General features: G+C 39.8%; 1 protein-coding gene across 7 annotated transcripts in view; it reads left to right on the top strand.

Moving 5' to 3' along the window:
• Positions 1-2588: 2588 nt before the first annotated feature.
• The window catches only part of LOC108263492 (arginyl-tRNA--protein transferase 1), a 95062-nt gene continuing 88338 nt past the window's right edge, over positions 2589-9312 (top strand). For 5 of the 7 annotated variants that reach the window (XM_047154356.2, XM_047154354.2, XM_047154353.2 and 2 more), the window contains exons 1-4: positions 2591-2760; positions 7875-7938; positions 8821-8883; positions 9096-9211. In XM_047154356.2, the coding sequence (XP_047010312.1) occupies positions 2661-2760; positions 7875-7938; positions 8821-8883; positions 9096-9211 (343 nt within the window). In that variant the 5' untranslated portion in view covers positions 2591-2660. Of the gene's footprint in view, positions 2761-7874; positions 7939-8820; positions 8884-9095; positions 9212-9312 lie in introns of all 7 variants that reach the window. The other 2 variants (XM_047154355.2, XM_017464316.3) reach the window with 2 other exon arrangements.

Below are 9312 nucleotides of genomic sequence, written 5' to 3'. Positions count from 1 at the left end.
AAAAGGTTCAGGCTATTTGACAGTACCTCGAATAGCGAAGGCTACAGCAGGAGGAAGAGCTTTCTCTTACAAAGCTCCACAGTTGTGGAACAGTCTTCCAATTAGTGTTCGGGACTCAGACACAGTCTCAGTGTTTAAGTCTAGGCTTAAAACATATTTGTTTACTCAAGCCTACCATGACTAAACTTTCTGTTACGCTAAGCACAATCCTAACAATCTCTTCTCTCCCTCTCTTCTTCTGTCGAGCCACACACGATTTTATGGAGATACTAGAGATCCTGATCCTTTCTGCTCTCCGGACCTGCCTGATCCGTTTCGGACGCCCTACCTCAGGATGGAGCTCTCATCTACTCCAATTCCAGATTGCTGGGACTACGGCTGCTTCAAGGCCAAACAGACTTCATATAAATCCATAATGAACTTTTTCACACTATCTGCTGTTACCCAGATGAGGATGGGTTCCCTTCTGAGTCTGGTTCCTCTCAAGGTTTCTTCCTCTTAACGTCTTAGGGAGTTTTTCCTGGCCACCACTGCCACCAGCTTGCCCAACTGGGATAAATTCGCACATTTAAAATCTGTATACCGTGTTTATATGTTTCTGTAAAGCTGCTTTGTGACAATGTCTATTGTGAAAAACATTATACAAATAAAATTAGATTGAATTGAAGACTTAAGAAGTTACTATTTTGAATGTTTGGTTAGATGTAGGCTTTGATTAGAGATAGATATGGGCTATAATCTGTATCAAAACCTATTATGCCTCTACATTTTCACTAAGTAGAGCTGAAAACTTTACAATATACATCTGCTCCATTTGAATTTTTGTTGTTGTTGTTGATGTTATAATGGTAATTGACTTTTTCTTTCTTTCTTTCTTTTTTTTTTAAGTACCAACTGCCACTTTGCTCTTTTATACTTCAAATAAATATGCTTAAATAGCATTTATGTTTCTGTATTGTGTTATATTTTTAATCTAGTAACTGGTGTTAAAAACCGGTCTAACCATCAATGAGTTGTCAATGTGTTATGATGGAGCGTGTTGTGGGCTGGGTGTGTTATGATGGGGTGTGTTGTGGGCCGGGTGTGTTATGATGGGGTGTGTTGTGGGCCGGGTGTGTTATGATGGGGCGTGTTGTGGGATGGTGTGTTATGATGGGATGTGTTGCGGGCCGGGTGTTTTATGATGGGTTGTGTTGTGGGCCGGGTGTGTTATGATGGGGTGTGTTGTGGGCCGGTGTGTTATGATGGGGCGTTTTGTGGGCCGGGTGTGTTATGATGGGGCGTGTTGTGGGCCGGGTGTGTTATGATGGGGTGTGTTATGATGGGGCATGTTGTGGGCCGGTGTGTTATGATGGGGCGTGTTGTTGGCCGGTGTATTATGATGGGTTGTGTTGTGGGCCGTGTGTTTTATGATGGGTTGTGTTGTGGGCCGGGTGTGTTATGATGGGGCATGTTGTGGGCCGGTGTGTTATGATGGGGCGTGTTGTTGGCCGGTGTATTATGATGGGTTGTGTTGTGGGCCGTGTGTTTTATGATGGGTTGTGTTGTGGGCCGGGTGTGTTATGATGGGGTGTGTTGTGGGCCGGTGTGTTATGATGGAGTGTGTTGTGGGCCGGGTGTGTTATGATGTGGCGTTTTGTGGGCCGGGTGTATTATGATGGGGCGTGTTGTGGGCTAGTGTATTATGATGGGGTGTGTTGTGGGCTATTGTATTATGATGGGGCGTGTTGTGGGCCGGGTGTGTTATGATGGGGTGTGTTGTGGGCCGGTGTGTTATGATGGGGCATGTTGTGGGCTGGTGTATTATGATGGGGTGTGTTGTGGGCCGGGTGTGTTATGATGGGGCGTGTTGTGGGCTAGTGTATTATGATGGGGTGTGTTGTGGGCTAGTGTATTATGATGGGGTGTGTTGTGGGCCGGGTGTGTTATGATGGGGTGTGTTGTGGGCCGGGTGTGTTATGATGGGTTGTGTTGTGGGCCGGGTGTGTTATGATGGGGCGTGTTGTGGGCTAGTGTATTATGATGGGGTGTGTTGTGGGCTAGTGTATTATGATGGGGTGTGTTGTGGGCCGGGTGTGTTATGATGGGGTGTGTTGTGGGCCGGGTGTGTTATGATGGGGTGTGTTGTGGGCTGGTGTGTTATGATGGGGCATGTTGTGGGCTGGTGTATTATGATGGGTTGTGTTGTGGGCCGGGTGTGTTATAATGGGGCGTGTTATGGGCCGGTGTGTTGTGGGCTGGTGTTTTATAATGGGGAGTGTTGTGGGGCTATTGTGGTGGTCCGCTCAGGGCCACTTTTTTGGTCCCAGTTCACCCTTGATTATTGCTATTAATGCTAAATAACATGTGCTGAAAATTTAAATATCAATGTTAAAACACTGAAATTAGGGCCCTATACCTATATTTCGCCTGATTAGCTGATGGTTTGTAATGGTATTTGTAGTAGAAACCATTAGAATTGCTGCAATTGTTTCTACTGTTTTTTTAAATTATTATTTTTATTATTATTCAAGACTTGCACATTTGGAAAGGCAAGCATTGTAAAACTTTTGCATAAAAGAGGTGCATCATGTAAAACTGTGTGAAGCACTCCAATCTGGCAACCCTGTACTGTAGCTCATTGGCGTTAGCAGACGGAAGAGCGGTGAGATTTGGCTGACATGGCTGCTGGTGGCTCCTTCAGTATAGTGGAGTATTTCGGGGGTGACGATGGCCATCGTTGTGGTTACTGTAAAAACGCAAAGGGCAATTTTTCCCATGGTGAGTGACAATCACGTTTAAAAAAAAAAAAAAAAAAAACCTTCGAGCGGATGTATATCCGGATCTATCTTGCCATTTGAGCACGCGTGTTCATCTTCACAGCTTCTTTCTTCTCGCCTCCAGTAATGTGTTTTTATGGAAAACTTCATAACTATCACCCAAAACCAGCCCGATCCTGTAGCTGTTACGTTCAGCTTGTCATGACGTCATGTTGATAGTTTGCTAGCAAACAGCTGTAAGCGTGCTAGCTGACTAGCTTGACAGCTACACTTATTGTTGTTCGCTTTTATTGTTTTATTTTGTCGAATTTTTGTGTTCAAGAGCTGTAACTATAATACCACCGGAATGTTATTTTTACATTAGTTAATATAACTTGGCTAAAGTACGACGCTGCTAACAAGACTTGTCTAGTACGGTGTGATTGGTAGCAAGCTAGCATTAGCGTGGGTAGAACATTTGCATCCCTGTTGACCTTTAAGTGTCGTGTGTGTGTGTGTGTGTGTGTGTGTGTGTGTGTGTGTGTGCCGTGTTTAATCCATGACTGAGGAAGAGAACGTGTTGGAGTGAGTTGTTCTAGTGAATGTCCCAGCAGTCCAGCTCAGTCACCCAGAATACATTAGTATCAGTGTGGATGAAGTGAAACTCTATAAACACACCTTCTTATAATAAATAACAGCTTACACACCACAAGAGACTGAATCATTACAGCCTGGCATGTCGTAACACCATGTCCATGTCCAAAAGCTGATACACACTTACTGCTGAGATGCAACACAAAATAATTCCTTTGTACCATTTTAAAACAAACAAACAAACAAACAAACAAACAAACAAAAAAACATTTGTAGTGGTACTAGTGTACCAGTACGTGTGTGTTGAAAATTAGTCCTTCCAAGCAGCTCAAGCTGAAGTAAAGTTACATAAGGAGTAATATAATCTGAGTTGTCGGTGCTGGCTTGTTTTGATGTTGGATCCATCCATCCATCTTCTATACCGCTTAATACTTTAATCCAGGGTCACGGGGAAACCTGGAGCCTATCCCAGGGAGCATCAGGCACAAGGTGGGGTACACCCTGGATAGGGTGCCAATCCATCGCAGGGCATGATCACTTACACATTCACACAGACATTTTAGACTCGCCAATCAGCCTACCGTGCATGTCTTTGGACTGGGGAGGAAACCGGAGTAGCTGGAGGAACCCCCCGCACTACGGGGAGAACATGCAAACTCCGCACACACAGGGCCACGGTGGGAAGCGAACCCCCGACCCTGGAGGTGTAGTCCCCGGACCGCGTAGCGTGGGGACGTAATGACGTGTGCCGTTAATCGAACTATGTTCTATAACATGTAAAACAGGAACATGAAATTAATATTCTAAAAGCGACTCATGTAAACACCTTAATCATAATATTGTCTTATTCAGAATAAGGTCAATAATTAGATTACTGCTGTCTATGTAGACATACTGAGTGATTTCTGATTACCTTAACCCGACTAAAGTCATACTCGAAGTAAACAAATCGAATTAAGATGTGTGGAGTATTCCTGTTTTAGTTGCATTATCAATGTGCATTACGGACATCTACACAGCTTAATCACACTATTAACGTCGTGTGGGAGTTTTCGGTGCAATTTGCGACGGGACATGTTCACACACGGCAGCGCTCAACCGTTTGAAGGCAAACAATAGAGCACGGCTCTTCTGCAGCTTTCAAACGACACTAAAGGATGCGGAAGCCGGGTATTTTAGCCGACTTTGGAGCTCTATGTCTGCTACAGAGCTCATTGTGTTTCAGTCAGTTATTATGCCTAGGTCGGACAATTTGTTTATTCAATCATAATTTTGTGGATGTTTATTGTTAAGTTAAGGTGAACCTGTTGTACATTTTGTTTACAATATTAAACCTCTGTTTAGCAATGTTTGGTTTTATACAGACAAAAATACACATTGTTTTCTGTTGGTTATGATTCAGAACCACCGTTTTTTTTTTTCCAGTCATAATTTTTTCTTCATTGAGATTAGATACAAATATTCCTAGAATTGTGACCGGAGTGTATTGTTGCACCCCTAATTAGAAGGTTTGCTCTATTAGTGTTTGACAATTAAGCTTTTGTGAGCTTTTAAATTCCTCCCAGAGTGATCAGATCTCAAAAAGAGAAACAAGAAAAGGCACTTCTATATTATAGAAGTATTTACTTGAGACGTTTGATCATTATAAATTATAAAGTTTAATGCTTATAAAATGTAAATTATTTCAAAATCCAGCTAAAACTGTTTTAATTCAGTTTATTGTTGACAAAACGGAAATACTTTAGCTGTGTATACTTTCTCTGGTCGCTGTTTCAGGCTGGGAATATAATGTACACCAATCTGACTGTGCATTTGTAGTTTTAAGCTATGTTTAGATTAGAGAAGCTTATAAGCAGTGTTTTATTATTAAGGTGCGGCTTTTGAAATGTGGATAATTGGTTACTGAAAATTTTTAAACAAAGAAATATTGTTTTTAGAGATCACTCAGCCTTAGAGTTTTTAGTGCTTTAGACATTTTGTTATATTAGTTGCTTTAACCATATTTCCTTTTACAAAGTATAACATCTTGTCATTAGATTGATAGTTTTCTGTCCGTTGTATCTCTTTCCCCATTGCTGTTGTATCTGAGTGCAATCAGCAATCTATTATGCGTTTGTCATCATTCAATGTTGGCCAGCAGTTGATCAGTTCATGTTAGCTCACAGCTGAAAGGAAAGGAAATGAAACCTTTCTCCATGGGGATGAGAATATTACTTGAAGCAGTTCTACTAAATACATTGGGTTTTCACTGCATACAGAGGTGCAAGGTCTGTCCTCATTAGCAAGATTATGCTGTTGATGTGATGCTCCAAATGAAACTCTATGAAGAAATCCGTTATAAATCGGCTACAGAACGAACTGTACAGTGTTGCGAAAAAGTATTTTCCCCCATCCTGATTCCTTTTGTTTTTGTGTACGTCTCATACTAAACAGTTTTTTAGATCTTTAAACGAAATACAACATAAAACAAAGGCAACCTGAGTAAACACACAATACAGTTTTTATTTATTATTTTTCTTTATTGAAGCAAAAAAAAAAAAGCTATCCAAGACCTAACACTAATGTGAAAAACTAATTGCCCCCTTAAACTTAAAATCTGTTTGTCACCTTTAGCAGCAATAACTGCTACAAAATGCTTCCCATAACTGGAGATCAGTCTTTCATTTACTTCTAGGACTAGGATTTACTCCTATGCTTTGGATCATTGTCTTGCTCCATAATCCAGTTGCGCTTGAGTTTCAGTTTGCAGACTGAAGACCGGACATTCTCCTTTAGGATTTTTGGTAGAGAGCAGAATTCAAGTTTCCCTCAATTATTACAAGTTGCCCAGGCCCTGAAGCAGCAAAGCATCCCCACACCATCATACTGTCACCACCATGCTTGACAGTAGGTATGATGTTCTTTTTGTGGAATTCTGTGTTTGGTTTATGCCAGATGTAACGGGACCCCTGTCTTCCAAACAGTTCCACTTTCGACTCCTCAAGCCACAGAACATTCTCCCAAAAGGTTTGCGGATCATCAAGCTGTGTTTTGGCAAAATTCAGATGAGCCTTAATGTTCTTCTGGGTTAGCAGTGGCTTTCAACACACCACACTTCCATGGATGCCATATTTGCCCAGTGTCTTTCTGATAGTGGAGTCATGAACAGTGACCTTTATTGATGCATCAGCAGCCTGTAGTTCCTTTGATGTTGTACTTGTGACATGTTGGATGAGTCGTTGCTGTGCTGTTGGAGCAATTTTGGAAGGTCGGCCATTTCTGGAAAGGTTCACTACTGTGTAGGGTTTTTCCCATTTGGAGATAATGGCCCTGACTGTGGTCCTTTGGAGTCACAGAAACTCTGAAATAGCTTTGTAGCCCTTCCCAGTCTGATGTATTTCAATCACCTTCTTCCTCATCATTTCTGGAATTTCTTTCAGTTTTGGCATAGTATGTTACTGTGTAAGACCTTTTTACCAACTTCATGCTGTTGAAAAAGTTCTATTTAAGTGTTGATTTGATTGAACAGGCATGACACAAAGAAGGGTTTTCAGGCCTGGTTGCGTCTAGTCCTGCTGAACCACATTATGAATGCAGTTTCATAGATTTGGGGAATTAGTAATTAAGGGGGCAAATACTTTTTCACAGTACTATGTATAGATGTAGTTTCTACATGGTGTGCCTTTCCAGGACAGAATAATATATGTCATTATTATGAATAAACAGTCTGTAGCTAAACTAAACTAAACCCTTAAAAGAACGGTTCAGCCAAAATGCAATTTACACAGTTCACTCACACACCAAATATAGTTTCTCAGTAATATAACATGAGGAACAACTTAATATTTAACATATTGTAACGTTACTGACTTTTCCTTCTAGGGCTTATCGAATGATAATGAGTTCCGTAACAGTGCCTGAGCTGTCATTTTAACCAGAAATGGAGCTCCAAAGTCGGCTAAAATGCCCAGGTTCCACAACCTCTTTCTTGGGCACTGTAGATTGCAGCAGCGTGGGGCTGGTATAATTTGAAAGCTATCGAAAAACTCTTTCTAATTGTTATAATGTAGCTGTGTAAACATATATTGTATAATGCGTGTCAGTTGTTGTGATCTGGAATGCTCTGTATATTTTGAACTCTATGGGTTATGCAGATTGGGATCCATGTTGTTGTTTAAGCAGTATAATTGCATTAGATGCACAAGTAATAGAATGTTGTTTCCCACAATGTTCATACTGTTTAAAAAAAAAAAAAAAAAAAAAAAAAAATTTATATATATAATTCAGCCTTTCATCCACCACAGACCTTTTGTCCAAGAGGAAATTCCCAGGAGTTTAAAGTATGCTTGAGTTCAGAAGTACTATATCCATGATGGACTCTCACAGGAGCAGCCTGACATTATTATATACTGTTTAATAAGTAGGCTTATGTACATTACAAAAAGTCTCCCCTCTGTTGTGTTTCATTAACCATTAAATAAAAATAATAGTAAATCATTTCAAACACCCCCCCCCCCCCCCCCCCCCCTTTGTTTTTGTTTTTTTAAAAAAACTTGTATGCAGGTATGTGGGCCCATTCAATGACCGTTCAGGACTACCAAGACCTCATTGACAGGGGTTGGAGAAGGTATGTAAAAAAAAAAATTCTAATTCTTTAAAAAAAAAAAAAAGTTTTTATTTTTTTTTAATATACTATATATTTTTATATAATATATTATATATTTTACATTTCTCCATGTGGTCTGTTCATGAACACATGACGTAATCCAATTTAGTACAAAAAATACATCAGCAACATTACTGATTTAGTACAAAAAATATAATATCAACATTATTTATGTAAGGAATTAAACATGATTGAGTAAGCTGCTGTAGGAGAAAAAAATTTGTAAATGAATTTTTTTTTTTTGTCATTTAATATTCACTACAAGACAAGTGAATGTGTGCCATTGGGCTTCATCTTACTCATGTACTTACTGATGCTGTCCATGAAGGTCTAGCTGCTCAATAATACAGTAATATAGCAACTCGGTTCTGGATACGCTCTGGGAAAACCGTAATAATTCAATTCAGCCTGAGTGTGAGGCAGAAACAAAGAAGTGTTTTTATTACACTCCAGTACTCCCATACTTTTGCCACTCAGAGATATGTAATATTGCATCGTTTTTCTTAATAAATAAACGACCAAGTATAATATTTTTGTCTCATTTGTTTAATTGGGTTCTCTTTGTCTTCTTTTAGGTCATATTTATGCAGATATATAGAAAATTCTAAAGGGTTGACAAACTTTCAAGCACACAAATTTACACACGAATTAACAGTTTGTGAAATCCAGTCGTTTCATGTTAATTAAAGAAATAAAGATATGCCGCTGTATAAAAGGAGGATGTTATTCCTTCTTTATGCAGGTGATGTTTTCCCAAATTATATCCAACATACCAGCGTTCTTTAACCATGCTTTTATGTTTTGAACAAATCTTCTTACTGTTAATGATTCTTTTGCCTTTAGAAGTGGCAAGTATGTTTACAAGCCTGTCATGAACAAGACCTGCTGTCCACAGTACACTATCAGGTAAATATTATCATCAAAGGGTGTGTAGATAGCTCATACTCTGGGTATCCTGCTTCAAATATGTATACAGATCATATACAAGATTAATATGTAATGAAATAACCTGTAGAAGTAGATTATATTTAATGTAAAATGTTTGTTGCGTTCTATACGTAGGCATATGTAGGATAAACACGATGTACCCAAACTAATACGTGATCTGTCTATTGAAGGTGCCATGCCTTAAACTTTCATCCTTCAAAGACGCACAAGAAGATCTTGAAGAAGATGACGAAGTTCCTGTCGAAAGGGGAGAAGCCAGCAGGCCAGTGTGATGCTGGCTGTGATGGTGTGTTCCTGCTTCCAAGTTCTAGACAGTAGTCTTCTGTGTTAACCTGCAAATGTGTTTGCGATAAATTCTTCACCTCCTTTAAAATGGATTGGAAAATA

This window comes from Ictalurus punctatus, chromosome 3, assembly GCF_001660625.3.
Source record: "Ictalurus punctatus breed USDA103 chromosome 3, Coco_2.0, whole genome shotgun sequence".
Taxonomy (NCBI): domain Eukaryota; kingdom Metazoa; phylum Chordata; class Actinopteri; order Siluriformes; family Ictaluridae; genus Ictalurus; species Ictalurus punctatus.
The sequence above is the reverse complement of the archived record's forward strand: the minus strand, read 5'-3'. Positions and strand labels throughout refer to the sequence as shown.